General features: G+C 43.9%; 3 protein-coding genes across 5 annotated transcripts in view; 2 read left to right on the forward strand and 1 right to left on the reverse strand.

Annotated features, from left to right (window-relative positions):
- The window catches only part of lrrfip1a (leucine rich repeat (in FLII) interacting protein 1a), a 49,831-nt gene extending 42,852 nt beyond the window's left edge, over nucleotides 1-6,979 (forward strand). Inside the window, exons 23-27 of one of the 2 annotated variants that reach the window (XM_030111688.1) lie at nucleotides 5,376-5,425; nucleotides 5,542-5,662; nucleotides 5,742-5,821; nucleotides 5,902-6,006; nucleotides 6,096-6,979. In XM_030111688.1, coding sequence (XP_029967548.1) covers nucleotides 5,376-5,425; nucleotides 5,542-5,662; nucleotides 5,742-5,821; nucleotides 5,902-6,006; nucleotides 6,096-6,203 — 464 coding nt within the window. In that variant the 3' untranslated portion in view covers nucleotides 6,204-6,979. Of the gene's footprint in view, nucleotides 1-1,357; nucleotides 5,159-5,375; nucleotides 5,426-5,541; nucleotides 5,663-5,741; nucleotides 5,822-5,901; nucleotides 6,007-6,095 lie in introns of those variants that run through there. The other variant, XM_030111687.1, reaches the window with a different exon arrangement.
- A 525-nt stretch (nucleotides 6,980-7,504) lies between these two features.
- On the reverse strand, nucleotides 7,505-10,743 carry tyw5 (tRNA-yW synthesizing protein 5). Of its 2 annotated transcripts, XM_030111690.1 has the most exons (9): nucleotides 10,589-10,743; nucleotides 9,863-9,866; nucleotides 9,572-9,726; nucleotides 9,320-9,389; nucleotides 9,175-9,219; nucleotides 8,816-8,953; nucleotides 8,432-8,519; nucleotides 8,039-8,155; nucleotides 7,505-7,900 (listed from the first exon to the last, which is right to left on the reverse strand). In XM_030111690.1, exons 1-9 carry the CDS (start codon nucleotides 10,663-10,665, stop codon nucleotides 7,584-7,586), a joined length of 1,011 nt encoding a protein of 336 aa, XP_029967550.1. In that variant the 5' UTR covers nucleotides 10,666-10,743; the 3' UTR covers nucleotides 7,505-7,583. The 2 variants fall into 2 exon arrangements, with proteins under 2 accessions (XP_029967550.1, XP_029967549.1); XM_030111689.1 differs by lacking the exon at nucleotides 9,863-9,866 and having other exon boundaries at nucleotides 10,585-10,743.
- A 260-nt stretch (nucleotides 10,744-11,003) lies between these two features.
- maip1 (matrix AAA peptidase interacting protein 1) lies at nucleotides 11,004-14,451 on the forward strand. The gene is made up of 5 exons (XM_030111691.1): nucleotides 11,004-11,310; nucleotides 11,927-11,998; nucleotides 12,141-12,267; nucleotides 13,104-13,257; nucleotides 13,343-14,451. Exons 1-5 carry the CDS (start codon nucleotides 11,044-11,046, stop codon nucleotides 13,419-13,421), a joined length of 699 nt encoding a protein of 232 aa, XP_029967551.1. The 5' UTR covers nucleotides 11,004-11,043; the 3' UTR covers nucleotides 13,422-14,451.
- Nucleotides 14,452-14,693: the final 242 nt, after the last annotated feature.

Consider the following 14,693-nt stretch of genomic DNA (forward strand, 5'->3'; position numbering starts at 1 on the left):
GACAAAAATGAGCATAAAAGTGTTGACCACGGGCAAATGTTTGAGAAAGGAGCAGCTTTTAGAAAAGGTCAGAATGTGATAACGAGCTGCAGCTCTGGTGGGGTGTTGAAAAGGTCACTATCTCTCAAATATGCCGTGAAAAAGCGACCGGGTCATGAAAGAGCAAGGCTCATGGTGCATGTGGGGTGTGAAGGATGGTCTCTGTGATCAAACCCAAGAGCTGCAGCAACGCAGTCTGCTGAAGAAGTTAATGATGGTGTTGACAGTTTCCATGAAGAGGTTTCAGAGAATTACTCCGGTGGTTTTGGCTGATTAGATAGCTGCAGTGTTTTGATGGTTCATACAGGTCTTTTAACTTTGACCCGCATGGAAGCAAAACCTGTGTTGATGGTACATCTTTGTACATCAAAACTTGAGTTGTTTTTCTTGTTTTTCCTGAAAATTGAGTGAGATGACGTCCATTCTCATTTTTTTACTGATGATATTCATTTTGATCTTTGGTCAGTGCTGGGTTTGCTGTTCTATCCCTGATGTCAGTCTGTGAGGTGAAGCTTTCTTGTCCAGAATTGGCCATATTGGTGAAGTCTTTTCACCTTTTACTAAACAGTCATTTTTCTGAGGTGTTAAAGATGAATCTGATAAAATACTGGCTTTACGAAACACCAGAGAAAACTTTGTAATGGCTATGGATAGACATGTTGTGAAGGTTCAGCTGAATTCAGGCTTGTGATGAGCCTTGGAGTAGAGACCTATCGTGGCGATACAACAAGCACAATGCTGTGAATCATCAGTCTCATCATGAAAATAATCTTTCTTTCTACTTTACTTCATTGTCTACACTAATGCCATCGACCTGCTTTGTCTTCATCCTCTCTTTTTACTGATTCCGTAGCTTGGATTCTGTTTCCGTTGCACCTCTGCCATCACTGCTTCAGCATGCACATATTGCTTCTGAATCACAACCGCAGTAACTGAACACAGGAGCTGTTGGGCAAATGCAGATAGGTCACAGAAAAGGGTTTGACTTGTCTCTGTACTCTGTAGTTTGTACTCTGATAAAAATATTGATCCGGATGATAATGTGGTTACGGCTTAAGGCTTCTCTTCTTTGACACATGCAGTGGGGCTCCAGAACTTTCTTTGTTCTGTTCTTCCCGCCTTTGTTCTTTGTGTCCTCTCTGGACTTCCCTCTTTTCTTGGTCCTCTTGGTCCTCTGCTTTTCTTTCTGGCCACTGAATCAGCCCGGCATCCTGCCTTACCTCCTGACTTCTGCTGATGCGCTTCTTTATAAAGATTGAAAAAAAAAAAAATCTTTTCTTTGGCCTTTTATCACCGACTGCTCTTCATGATCTCTCAGGCAACACAGAAGAGACTGAGTTCAGAAGTAGCAGGAAGGACGATGTGGATCCAGAGCAGCAGAAGGAAATACTTGAGGAATCCAAAGAGAATCTCTTGAACTCTGGTGTACGCTGTGATGGGGCAGATGAGTCCACACTGGAAACATCTGAGGAAAAACATCTTCCAGAGACAGACTCGCCCATAGAAGAAGGCAGCGTCGGGGAAGATGGCATCCACAAGGACTTAATTATTGAGCCCGTCGCAGAAAGCAAAGCTGTAACTGTTTCCAGCTCTGAGCATCCAGACAATGTTACAAATCCTGAGGAAAGTCTTCCAGAATTAGCCGTGTCTGAGGAGAGGGGTTTGAACGAGACGAGATATCCAGACAGTGAGGAAACAGAAATCAAAAGTAGTGCTGAGACGCATGAGAGTGATTTTATAGAGAGATCCAACAACCTCTCTGAAGAACAAGACAAAGAGTTAGAAGACACTGAGGGAACAGGTTTGATCAGCACAGAAGCTTCTCAGCAGCAAACAGCTGCATGTGTTATGAAAGAAGGTCCAGTAGATGAATCTTTTACAGAGTTATTAAACACAGAACCCCAACAAGAGGTCAAGAACGCAGAGGAAGCCGAAAACGATGCGGCAGAGGAAACCCCAAGTAACTCCAACAAAGGAAAGAAGAAGAAAAAGAAGAAGAAAGGCAAAAAGAAAGGAGTGACTCAAAACAACTCCCAGAACCAACAAAGCAGTGGAACAGAGAAGGAAAGTGACAAAACTGTAAAACAGGTAGAATCAGGAGAAGTGAGTAATGAGAGTATAGTAGAGCCGCACGCCGACACTTCAGTCAGTGAAAACTTCAAGGAATCAAACGAGAATCCAGCTGAGAATGAGCAGGAAACGCAACAAGATGGAAGCACAGCCCAAGAATCTAATTCCCAGGAGAAATGCCTCGAAGAAACACAACCTGAATGTGAGAAGGAAGAGAAACAGGAAGAAATCAAAACATTGGAAGAAGTGGAAGCAGCACAACCCCCTGAAACTCTAATCGACACAGGTGACCACAGCGTCTCTGATGAACAGAAGAAGGAGCAAACTGAGGAAACGCCTATTATAGAATCAGTTGAGGCAGTCGTACTCTCTGATGTGGAAACACACAACGAGCTCAGAACAGATTCCAGAGAGAACGAGAAAGAGGATGAACTCAGTTGGGAAGGAGACAAATTACAAGCTGTTGACCCAGAAGCTTCCCCCGGTGGTTCTAACATCAACTCTAACAGTGGTGACAGCCTAAGCAAAGAGGGGACCGGTTTAGATAGCACTGACAACGCAGATCCAGTTCCAACCAGTACCAGCCTCATCGATGCTGATTCAAACACTGTAGATGAACTGAAGGATGAATCTGAGGCTGTTGAGGAAACGACGACTGAGTGCACAAATAACAGCCTTGAAACGGGCAGCGACGAAAACGGCAAACTAGAATCATTGGTTTCAAATGGAAGTGACGTTTCTGCCCCTGAATCCGAGTCCCTGCATGTCTCATCGCCACCTACGACTGACGCTTTCATGAGTTTGTCTGAGTCTGAGCTGTCTGACGCCACCAAATCAGACATTGATCCTTCGATTAATGTTTTTGAGCAAAGTCCTGAGGAGGGAACTGAGGCCGTCACTAACAGTGAGGCGCCGGGAGCAGAGGCGGAGGAAGAGAGTGCTGCTTCTCCAAGTCAAGATTCAGAGCTCGAGCCAGAAGAAACAGAAATGGAGGAACTGGATCAAGATGTGACAGAGGCTGGAGTGTCGGACGAGACACACAGTTCCTCCTTTGAGGAGAAGAGTGAAAGTTCCCATAGTGCACCAGTAATCAATCAGCTCACAGCTGCTGACACTGAAACTGCAGTGCAAAATGAACAATTAGAAGAAAGTGAGGGCAAGATTCCACAACATATAGATCAGACTGAGGAGACGGTTCCTGAAGAGAAGAGAGAAGAGGATCATAGTTTAGACTCTCAAGAGGAAGCCAGTAGGACTGAGATCGGTACCTCGATGGAGCAGGAGACAGCAGACGGAGAAGATGAAAACAGTCAACATGATGAAAGTGAAGCGCTTCCTGAATCTGTCCAAACCAAAAGTGAGAACATGGACTCATCACCGCCCACCCAGCTGGACAGCGATGAAGAGGACGAGGAAGATGAAGGGCAGTCCTTTGACTTTGACGATCTGGATGTGGAAGCAGCCGTCGCGCCCGACGTTTCCCACAATCCTGAGGAGGAAGAGTTCGAGGAGGGAGTTGAAGCCACGTCGGATGAAAGCAGTGATGGAAGATCGGGGCTGTGCCAAAGTGATGCTCAGTCAGATGGAAGAACGCGAGACGAACCGGCTGCAACAAATGAAGAAACACCGACAGTGGACAGACTCAACCAGGCAGATTCCAAAGCTCAGGAGAAGCAAAACCCTTTGGCTCACGGAGAGTCTCCGCCTGAGAAAGAGGAGAGCGTCCCCAAAGAGGGAGAACCGGGAGGGCCAGAGGGAGAGAAGGGCGACCTGGGCGCCGTTGTAGAGAACATCAAACAAAAAATGTCTTCACTCGTCGAGGAAGCGTTAGACGTCGTCAAGCTGGACTGGCAGAACGAAGCTCCGGCCCCATTAGGGAGCACGGACCAAGTGACTGAGAGCAAAGAGCCGGCACAGCAGGCAGGGAGGGGCGCGAGGAAGGGCAAAGGCAAGGGCAAAGGCAAGGGCAAAGAGGACTGCAAGGTGGCTTAGTCCACAGCCTGAAGGGACCGGAGATGTACCCGAGTCTCACTTCACTCGGTGGAGTGGAGCCTTTTACAACCATCGTCTGTTTGTAATGAATGGAGAGCAAATCAAACATGTTACAAAACAACTCATAGTCCATCAAATCTGAATCCATTTGGAGACCTTTGCACCTGATAAAGAACCCCTGATTTCGATTTGATGGATTTTAAAGTGAAATAATTTCAGGATGAACTTTTTCTTTACTATTTTTCAATTTCATAGCAAATTTGGAAGATCTTCACTTTCTATGCCATTCATAAAATGGTTACATCATTAAATTATTTATTATAGGCACCACTTCAGAGAGGATCAGGTGCTTAAAGGTCTGGATATCTACATACTAAAGCTTGGTTTACCTGGGGTTTCTGTATGTCTTTTTTTTTTTAATGTGCCTTTTTTGACTATCTGCAGAAGAAGAGTTAAAAATCTACCAGTGTTCACAGAACTATGACTCTTTTCCCCAAAAAGCATCTGTCTGGGTTCATAAATCATATTTTCATTGAAGTCATGTGTTTAAGGGGCAGAGGAATTGGAGTTTACTTTACTAGCATGTTGCACTTACGATAATGGGTAACTTTTATTATGAACGCACATTGGTCCTGCTGCTCCTTTTGTGTCACAGGTCATTTATGGTGTTGCTTTGCTAAAAAAATATTTTCGTTTTCACATTCAGTGTCGAAAGAAAAGTGTGTATTGGTAATTCTCATTGAGACTTTTGCTCAGAAATCCTCACCTGTTGATTCAAAACTTTAGACTTTGAAAATCAAAAAGGATGTGAACTTCACGTTTTCCTGAATGTCAAAGCACAGCAATGTATAAATTGAATTTTTCATTTTGTTACACTGATTGGAAAAGATTGAAATAAATCCCCTGCTGTTACCTATTTCAAAAGTTGCCCAAAACGCCATTCCTGCAGTTGTGTGACTTGTTGGTATTGATATCCAACATACTGAGCGTGAGTGAAGCTCCTCTCCACAGTGTGTGCATGCTAACATCCCTCCCTCCTCACACTCCGCTCCATCGCTCCCACACGGATGTCTGCTCTGTTGCATGCATCCACCTCATCACCCCCACCCATCACCTCCACCTCCTCCTCCTCCTCCTCCTCCTCGGCTCCTCCCACTCCCGGTATGTCAACTCTTTTTTTTTTTTTAAAGATGGATTCTCTGTGTCGTTGAGGGAAGTGGAAGTTTACTGGATGCACGATGCTCTTTTTCTTAAACATCCTCTTTACCTTTCAGAGATCCGCCTGAGGAAACTGGTGGATGAGCGAGAAAAGATGATCGAACAGGTGAACCACTGATTCCTCCGTCACCTGAGGCACTACTCTGTTCTTTTCCAATGTGTTTTTCAGAATCTGTGCTCGGTGTGCGACGATACGTTGATGTTTTTTTTGCCTCCAAACAGGTGAAGAAGCTGAAGTCTCAGCTGGACCAGAAGACTCAGAAGAACGGCACCGACAGCAGCTGCAGCCCCGACGGGGAAATCGTAGAAAACGGCAACGATCCCAACATCATGGAGCTGCAGAGTGAGTCGACGGGAGCGAGAACGGCTGGTCTTAAAGCTTTAAAACCATTAATACCTGTTTCTGTTCCGTCTCCATCCAGGAGACAACAACAGGCAGATCAGTGACTTGAAGTTCAAACTGGTGAAGGCGGAACAAGAAGTGACGGCTTTAGAACAAAACGTGAGCCGACGTCTCCCAGGCATCCCCGCTCACCGTCACGGCCGTGTTCTCAGCTCCCCTCCGTGTCTCTCGCCTTCCAGGTGACCAGACTGGAAGGTCAGGTGACGCGATACAAGTCTGCGGCGGAGAACGCAGAGAAGGTGGAGGACGAGCTGAAGGCGGACAAACGGAAACTGCAGCGAGAGGCAGAGTGTCGTTTCCTCCCACCTCAGAGCGGTAAATGCGCGGCGCTCCGGCCTTTTCTGACTCTCCTCCTCTCTGTTCGGTCCAACAGCTGCGCTCGGCGCTGGACAAGATCGACGAGCTGGAGTCCAACAACAGCCACCTGTCCAAGAGGCTGGAGAAGATCAAGACGAGCCGCGGCATGGCGCCGACGCCGTAGCGCCGACGACACATCTCTCCGCTTCCTCCGACCTGAACCGAGCCACCGCTCGGAAAAGAGGCGTCCGGATCCCGGAGTCCTCTCTCTCCTGCCTCGTAGCAACCTTAAGAAGAAGAACGAAACACATAGTTATTCACAGAATAGAAATCAACCAGCGATGTGCCATTTCTTTGTTTTCTCTGTCTGACGGGATTTGCCGGTGGCGTTGGAGCGGATGTTTCCGAACCTCCTGTAGGTGAAAGTTTCCTCCGAAGGTTGTCTCGGGACAGAACGTTGTTCGTCTGCCGCCCCTGCCCAACAGATCCGCTCGCCTCAGACAGAAGACGTGTAGGGATGACTGCGACCTGCAGGGGGCAGCAGTGGCTTGTTTTGCATTTCTTTTTCTAAATCCTGCTGGTTCCGTCCACCGGATGGGAACGTTTTCTCGAAAGCTAACAGCGACCCGCCCCAGCCAGTTGTGGTTTTTCTTCTGTAGGCGATTTACTGATTGATTTGATTGACGGTGTGTAAAAAAAAAAAAGGCCCATCGACCCGAGGTCCAGCCAGTCTCCCGGCTTCTCTCCGCTTCACGTAGTCACTCGCCCCGCGGCTCTCGTCACTTCACGTCAAAACGCTGAGGCTCGCTGAAGGAACGGGACGAACGGGAGCAAGAGATACTGAAGACACTGAGGAGATGCTGCTGCACTGTTTACAAAGCTTTCAAATGTTTGTAAGGAAACAACTGTATTCTTTGTGCAATAAAATTTGAAATGAAGGCTGTTTTTCTTCACCTCTGACTTCACACTCGTGCATGTTTTAAAAGAGTACTGACCTTTGTGAAAATGATTCAAATGTTTTTTGGACTTTTTTTTTGTAAATTTGGCTGAAATTATGGATGGGGCTTAATGAAAATGTGGATTTTTAATCGCTAGCTGTGTTTGACTCCAATATTAATGCCAAGATTTTTTTGTATTCTGATTACACCACTGGTTGCTTTTTAGTCAGTTTTTGTGTCATTGACTACAACTCTGAAGAAATGAAGATGCCTGGATACCTTGATGCCATCTAGTGGCTAAAAACATTTTTCTTAGATAACCGCTGATGTTCAAATTTCACAAACCTTGATCCTGTCTGATGTTGCATAATTGAGTGAAACTGACAAAATATTCCGATCTATCTGATGCAAAACCCCTAAAGTGTTGATTTTATAGGATTCAATAGCGCTTGCGGTGTACGTACATCGGGATTCTTGTTAAGCGTCAACCTTGATCTGACTTCAGGTGAGAAACGGACAACAGAGAACTTTTTGGAGTAAACTTTGTTGTATTGAGAAGAAAGACGAAACATGTCCATAAGTTGTGATCACATTGAACTTTTCTTCTTTTCCATCTCTCAGCAGACTTAACCAGGTTTTATGGACGGCCTGCCAGGTACCAAGGTATCAGAATCCTGTGCGTTTGTTTCCGTTGTATTGTCGTAAACTGTTCTCTTTTGGATGCGATGGATCATGCGACGGCCGTAGAAGTCCCGATAGTCGACGGGCAGCTCGTCCAAAGCGTGCAGCGCCCTCTCCAGAGCCTGCAGGGCTCGGCCGGCGGCCACCGGGTCCTTGTTCCCATACGGGTCCTTTCTGTCGTAGCTGTCAGCAGGCAGGTGGCGCCAGAAGACGTTAACGCCGACTCCGAACTGCAGCGCCAGCGTGTTGTGGAACCAAAGAGCTGGAAGACACCAGAGGAAGCACATCGTGTCATGTGATGTACATGGAAAACAGTGTCTGCATACAGGTTGATGCTTAAACCTCCGTTTTATCAAACATATTTAACTTATGCTCTGAAAAAGTTATGAGACGTTCTTACCCGGGATGAAGAGCAGATCTCCTGGCTCCAGCACACATTCATATCTCTTTGCCTTCACAAAGTCAGGAAACAGCGTCAGATCTGGATTATCAATGTCCAGGACCTCCGATTTATCACCTGTAGGGAGAAGTCAATCATATATGAATAAATAAATGAAATACTTGAAGCCTGAGAATTTTGCTTAATGCAGAAAAATTAGCAGGCATTTGAATTTGATTAGGTTTTTATCTTGATGCTCTTCTTGACTCGCCCTGCTGTGAGCGATGGGGCTTCAGACTGATTCAGGACCAGGCAGTAGGGTGCTACAGTCTTCAATAACGCAAGTAATAACTCTCAGTGAGGCATTGAGGAGGACTCCGCTCTTCTACAGCCGATTGAAAAGGAGCGTCTGACCTGACAGGTAGAGGTGCAGAGCGTCCCGGGGGCTGTACAGCACCACCCTCTTCCTCCCCGTCACCTGAGCCAGCAGGTTGTCCATGACCTGAGAAATCAAAGCCCAGAGCTGAAAAGATGCTTCTTTTGCTTACTTTTGCTTCTCGTTTCTCCATAATTAAAATAACTATTTTTTGATTTAATACAAATAAGAGAACCTAGCTGTGGCTCCTGACTTCATGTTCAGATTCCATCCCTTTTGTACAAATACACTAGTCGTTGCACTAGATTTCTGTAGAACGAGTCTCCATTCACAGGCCCAAATGAAGAACAATCACTGACGTTTTACTCATCCTGCAGTAAAAAAAATGTAAATACACCGATGAGAGAGTGAACCAGGCTCACATCGTAGTGCGTCCACAGCTGCAGAGCTTGGGAGCTGATTCTGAAGACGCTGGAGAAGAACTGATCCGCCTCAAAGAACGGAGGGACATGAAAATCCTGTGCCAGGTCCGGGAACTGTTTCCTCAGATCAGCAGGTTCCTGGGAGAGAAAGCAGCCGTTTGTTTTTATATTTTAATAAGTCAGGAACTCTGCTCATGTCTGATGGAGGATTTCATATTCCGTAAACTAAGAAAATGTGTCACTTGGCCTCCAACCCTAATCCCAACCCATCTCCCTTTCCAGAGATCTGGATCAACCTCAGCTCTATTTGCTCATTCCACAAATACATGTTCCTTACAAATACAATGACACCTCGATACCTTTCGGACGTCCTCCCCAAGTGATCGAAGGTAGTAGCTCTCATCCTGAAATCACAGCCGAAGTTTATGTCATTAAAAGATTAAACAACAGTTAAAAAAGAATTTACAATCTACTTTTGCTTCATGCTTACTTTACTGTTTTTACCTCACAAAGGAAGAAATCGGCATGTTTTGTCTCAGATGCTCTTTTCACAAATTCATTAAAAGGTAAAGTCCTGTAAACAGAAGACCTACATGAGAGGAGAGGCTGCAGAGAACCCAACAACAGGTGAGTACTCTGAAGAGTCAGATGTTCTTCTTTCAGAGGGAAACGGGCTCAGCTCATGGTTCTTATTGAGTTGTTGGAGTGCAAAAGCTCCTGAAAAGGAAGTGCACATCAGTTTATATGCAGACTCACCTGTAGACAAAGTTTTTGTGGAGAAAATCCATCTGAGGCACCGTGGACACGTGGATCTTCACCTCCCTGCAGCCTCCTTTCTCTGCCAGGTAGTCTACAGTCCACTTCTGCAGACACGGACCCAGACACACTCCTCTGAGCACGGCCGGTCTGCGCTGGAAACAACACACAGCACGAACGTGTCTTTCACTTTGTCTCTGTTTAAGTCTTAACAATATCACACAAACCTTGAACATTATGGTTCTGCATTTATTTTAACCATGCTGCATCTTTTTCACCTGTTTGCACTACTTGTCTTCATAGCTTTTGGAAAATGAGATAATTCAACTCAATGCATTTGTGAATGAATCACTTCATTTTCAAGCAAAGCTTAAAACAATATTATAGTAAAAAAAAATGTTTTAAAAGGAGTCGGTAGAGGGGAAACTTCTAGATTTCAACCCATTTCTATTTTTCTTCTATGAACTTCAATTTACATTTGCATTTAACAACACATTTATCATTTTAAATACATTTTCTACAGAAACATGTATGTCATTAACGTGTTTTTTTTATCCTCTGTTTATATGTACTATACTCAACAAACAGTGTTAAATAGTGTGCATGTTCGTATTTAATAGATTTACTTATATTCTGTCTTATTTATTTTCACGTTTCTTTTGTTTTTATTCTTTGTGGAGCAATGTTGTAAAATAATTTCCATCTGATATTAAAATAGTTCTATTCCACTCTAATGTCACATATATAACTCAGTTTGATGGGTATATTGATGACCTGTTACTTTTTTTGTCTTCAATATTTACTTTAAATAAAAGTGTGAACATTTGTGAATCTCCTCTGTGCCTTTGAATAACTGCTTATATTGCTCTTTTACAACACGGCTGCTCATTAATTCCTTTTTTGTGATCAATTTTTCAGTGATTAGTCTATCTTTACTCTTCTTCTCTGCATTCTCATTCAGTAGTGCAGCCTGTTTTCTGTCACTTTCTTCAGTATTTCTCCTTTCGTCTTACCAGCGGATAAACGTCCCGCAGAAACACGTCTCTGTCCACCTCCGTGATCACCCGCACGGCCTCTCTCTCCTGGAGCTCCATTAATTACTGAAACAATAATTAAAACACAGTTTTAGAGCTGGAATCACTTGAACAGAAAGTAAACACTGAGGGCTTCACCGGGTGTTTCACTGATGATGCGTCGACTAGAAACAAAACAGTGGTAAAAAATACATTCTGTAAAATTGAAGGTGACTCTCCCTTTGAGTTTACCCTGTTTTAATTACATTTTCCGTAATAAAAAAACGTAAATATTTATTGGATGTTTTTGGTAAATCTATCTATATATTTTGATGTTTTTTGCTCAGGGCCGGAACTCTGAGCCAGAGGAGGACACAGACAGTCGCGCACTCGTGCAGGAGGACCAACGAAGAAGAACCAGTAGCTGTGTGCACCACAGAAGAAGACAGGAGAAGAAAGATGGCGCTGCCCATGTTCAGAAGGTGTTCCAGGTTTCCACCATCATCCAGCTTTCCTCTTCTCTTTCTGAAAAAAGCTTCCGTCCTGAGCCGCCCCGGGACACCGCGGCTCCCCGCCGCGCTGCGGGCCTACAGCTCCAACAAGGTGGTGGTGGTCGGCCTCCCGAACCCCTTCATCTGGTTCCGGACCCGGATCTACTACTTTCTGATCCGAACCTACTTCGACAAGGAGTTCAGCATCGATGAGTTCACAGAGGGAGCCAAACAGGTCTGCCACACAATGAAATTATGTTCAATAACTACTCTTAGCTCACGCACACCCGCTACTTTCTATGTTATTACTACTTGTACTGCTCCTTTTCCTACTTTGACTGTTCGTTTTGCTAATATTACTGATCATTTACTCCTCCTACTCACGTTATTGCTTTTACTATTTCTCCTTGTACTTCTATTACTATTCCCCCCACCATTTTTACTGCTATCACTGCCACCACTAGTTGTAGAGGAAATCAACGCCTCAGCATCTGTCCTTCCTGAATTGCTCTCTATTAAGGCATACTGTGATTGTGCATCCTGTTTCATTTATCTAATTGCATTATGAGTGTAACACCTGCACCGCCACACCGAAATGTTTAGTCTTACTTTATTTCCATCCATATTTCCATCTGCAGCTTCTGTAAAACTGCACGGGGCTACAGCTGATGTACGTGTATGTTTTTGACTGGACAGAAATCATTCTTGTTTTAGATTTAATATGAAAGTAAAAGATTTGAATATACTAATTGATAACACAGAGGCTACATCTAGGTAAGTCATCAGCTCATGTCATGTCATGTCATGTCATGTCATGTCATGTCATGTTGTTTCTATGTGGACTCTTGCAGGCCTTCTCCCATGTTTCCAAACTGCTGTCTCAGTGTCAGTTTGAAGCTCTGGACGGGCTCGTAGAAAAAGACGTGAGTACCGAAGCAGGTTTCTCCTACACACAGTCAGACTGAACTCTCTAAACATTAAACTGTGTTCAGAGACTTGAGCTGAATGATTTGTAAAACTCATTGTGAGTTCTCCTGACTGCATCTCTCTGTCTGCTGCTTGCAGCTGGTTGGAAAACTGCAGGAAAAGTGCAGCCTGCTGCCCCCAAACTATAAGAAGGCTCTGTCAGCAGATCCAGACGACATCATGTACACTACTCCTGGAGACGTGGGCATTTTCTACGACGACAACGGTGACAAAACACAACATTCTGAACTGTTGAAGTTGTACACTGAATCTGACATCCTTCATTAAAATACATGATAAAATACAGAACACAGGTAAAATTATTTAATGAATCCTGCATGTAAACCCTGTTTGACCTCCTGGTGGCGTGACACTGAGCACATCAAATGTATTTTGAGAAAAATAAAGTGGAAACACTTTCTTTGTCACATTTTTCTTAAAATTGCACAAATAAAGTAATGAAGCAACCAAGGATAAAGTGTTATTCCCAGACAGTTGTAATAGTAAACTTTAATATATTACATATTAATCCCTTGCGAGAGCAGATCTTGGTCGTTTACTTTGCTTCGTTTGCAAGAAACAAACTGTCTCAGGATACAAAAGCTCGGAGGGATCCATGCGACAGCTTTTTATGTTGTTTTTCATTGAACTTTGTTCAGTTTTACCAAACTTTACAATAAATTCTTTAGTTATTTTATGAATTTTCTATTTGTTGTCCTTACAGAGAAATTTACAGAAATTGTGAGTTTAGGGAAATAAACTATGGTTTTAGAGTGAGTTCTTCCTAAAAATGAGTCACCTGCTGTGATAAAGACACCAAGAAGCAGTTTTTGCTGTTACGTCTTGTGCAGTGGTTTCTGCAGGAGCCCCTCCTCTGGGGGGCACCAGAGAGCTGCAGAGGAAATATCAAGGAGTCAGGGGGAAGACTTTTTCCTTTTTCAGCTCTTTTTTATGATTTGTAAAGGAATCAGGGTCAAAAGATTGTGGTGGAGGGTCAAACTGTTTATATGAATGTCAACAGGACCAAAGACAGTGTAAACTTTATTTTTATTTTTCTTTCAGGGAGGAAGTTCGTCAGCATCCTGATGCGGTTCTGGTATCTTACGAGCGCACGGCTTCCCGACGACAGCATGGAGGGAACCCGCCTCTTCAAAGTGTCCATCGGAGAAGGAACGGAAGAAGAAGAAACGAAGCGACTGCTGACGGCCATCTATGAGTGAGTGTCTCCATGTCCAGAGCCGTAAAGAGGAGAGTGTTTCTGTGAGCTGCGGCTGTAACCGGTCACTCTGTGTCTGCTGCAGATTTCAGAGGGAGTTCACTAAAGGAGTGCCTCCCAACTGGACCATCACCAGGATAGAGCACTCCAAACTTTTGGACTGAGGCTGACAGGCCAACAAGTGGAAACAAATGTTATCTTTTTTCCCCCCTTTGCAGTGTTTGCTTCTTTCTTTTAAGTTAGCAAAAACCGTTCACCCACCAGAGGGGAAACTCACATGTAGGTCCTCACAGGGATTTCTGAGGACAGAGCCGGACACAGAAAAAACACTGGAGTGAAACACAGCTGCTCTTTGATTGTTTCTTTGCTTTTCGAAGAAACCAGTGATTTCAAATATTAAACTTTCTATATGGTGATATCACCAGAGGAGTCAAGTGTTGTTCAGCTCGCTAACTTTACCACGAGTGTGGATGAGATGAACTCAACATTAAAATGTATAAAATAATATCCCAATAGGTTTCTCTGGCCAGTGAGAATCTGATGATGTGATTGAGACAAGCAGAGGCACAATTTGTAACATTGTAGTTCTAAATGAGTGTGAAGAATCAGTTATGTCTTCTGAAAGTCTGCTGCAGGATTATTTGCTGATAATATCCAAACCAGCTAGCTCTCCTGACTCGCAGTACCTCTTTTTATCACAAGATGGTGCAGTGAGTCACTCCAGCATCTTTGAGTTGTAGATTGAAGGCAGACCAGATGCTTCCCACTGAGTTGAAATGGTACTGTTAAACTCATGTAATCTGCACCTTTTAAATCTCTGGTGATTTTTTTGTAAATGTATTTACTCAATTTCAGATCTGTTGCTACGCGTCATGAATTTCCTTCAGGATTATTAATCTATGTATGCTTTGATTCTGTAGTGGAAGGTTAACCAGCAGGTAATGAGACTCCTCCCATCATCAGCTTCTCGGGGTAGGAGAAACCGTCCTGCGGTCTGGTTTCAGAGCTTCTGTGTGTCGGACTGAGCTGTGAAGGTGTTACAAGTCCAGATCTTTGCATTTCATTGTGTTTCATTTTCACAGGTTAAACACCCTGTTGCAGTCATTTATTTGAAGATGTGTTTGTAATGGTTGAGGCAGCTTCATGCAGCCGCAGCAGACATTTGATTGTTTTATTAAAGATTTGATGAATTATATGTGCTGTTTTTTCTCTTTTTGACAAGTTTGTTGACTCAGGCTAACAACCAGCAACCTTTCTGTCTGGATTTTGCCTGTTCTACATGTATTTTCCTTCCAACAACATAAACCTTATCTAAATTTGATAAAAGTTTAATGATGGCTTATTCAGTTTGTTCAAATCTGAGGCGAATTTCTCTGTGAGCTGGTCCAAGTTCCCTACTGTACAGTTTGTATCATCAACAAACAAAACAAATGACA

The sequence above is a fragment of the Salarias fasciatus genome, chromosome 16, assembly GCF_902148845.1.
Source record: "Salarias fasciatus chromosome 16, fSalaFa1.1, whole genome shotgun sequence".
In the NCBI taxonomy this organism is placed as follows: domain Eukaryota; kingdom Metazoa; phylum Chordata; class Actinopteri; order Blenniiformes; family Blenniidae; genus Salarias; species Salarias fasciatus.

Excerpts from the sequence above, each read along its gene's own strand:
- tyw5 (XM_030111690.1), bottom strand. The coding sequence starts at position 10,665 with ATGGAGCTCCAGGAGAGAGAGGCCGTGCGGGTGATCACGGAGGTGGAC. Across the intron at positions 9,220-9,319 it reads CCGATTTCTTCCTTTGTGAG|GATGAGAGCTACTACCTTCG; the intron begins GTAAAAACAGTA and ends CTGTGATTTCAG. Across the intron at positions 8,156-8,431 it reads TCTGCACCTCTACCTGTCAG|GTGATAAATCGGAGGTCCTG; the intron begins GTCAGACGCTCC and ends TTCTCCCTACAG.
- maip1 (XM_030111691.1), top strand. The coding sequence starts at position 11,044 with ATGGCGCTGCCCATGTTCAGAAGGTGTTCCAGGTTTCCACCATCATCC. Across the intron at positions 11,311-11,926 it reads TCACAGAGGGAGCCAAACAG|GCCTTCTCCCATGTTTCCAA; the intron begins GTCTGCCACACA and ends GGACTCTTGCAG. Across the intron at positions 13,258-13,342 it reads CTGCTGACGGCCATCTATGA|ATTTCAGAGGGAGTTCACTA; the intron begins GTGAGTGTCTCC and ends TGTCTGCTGCAG.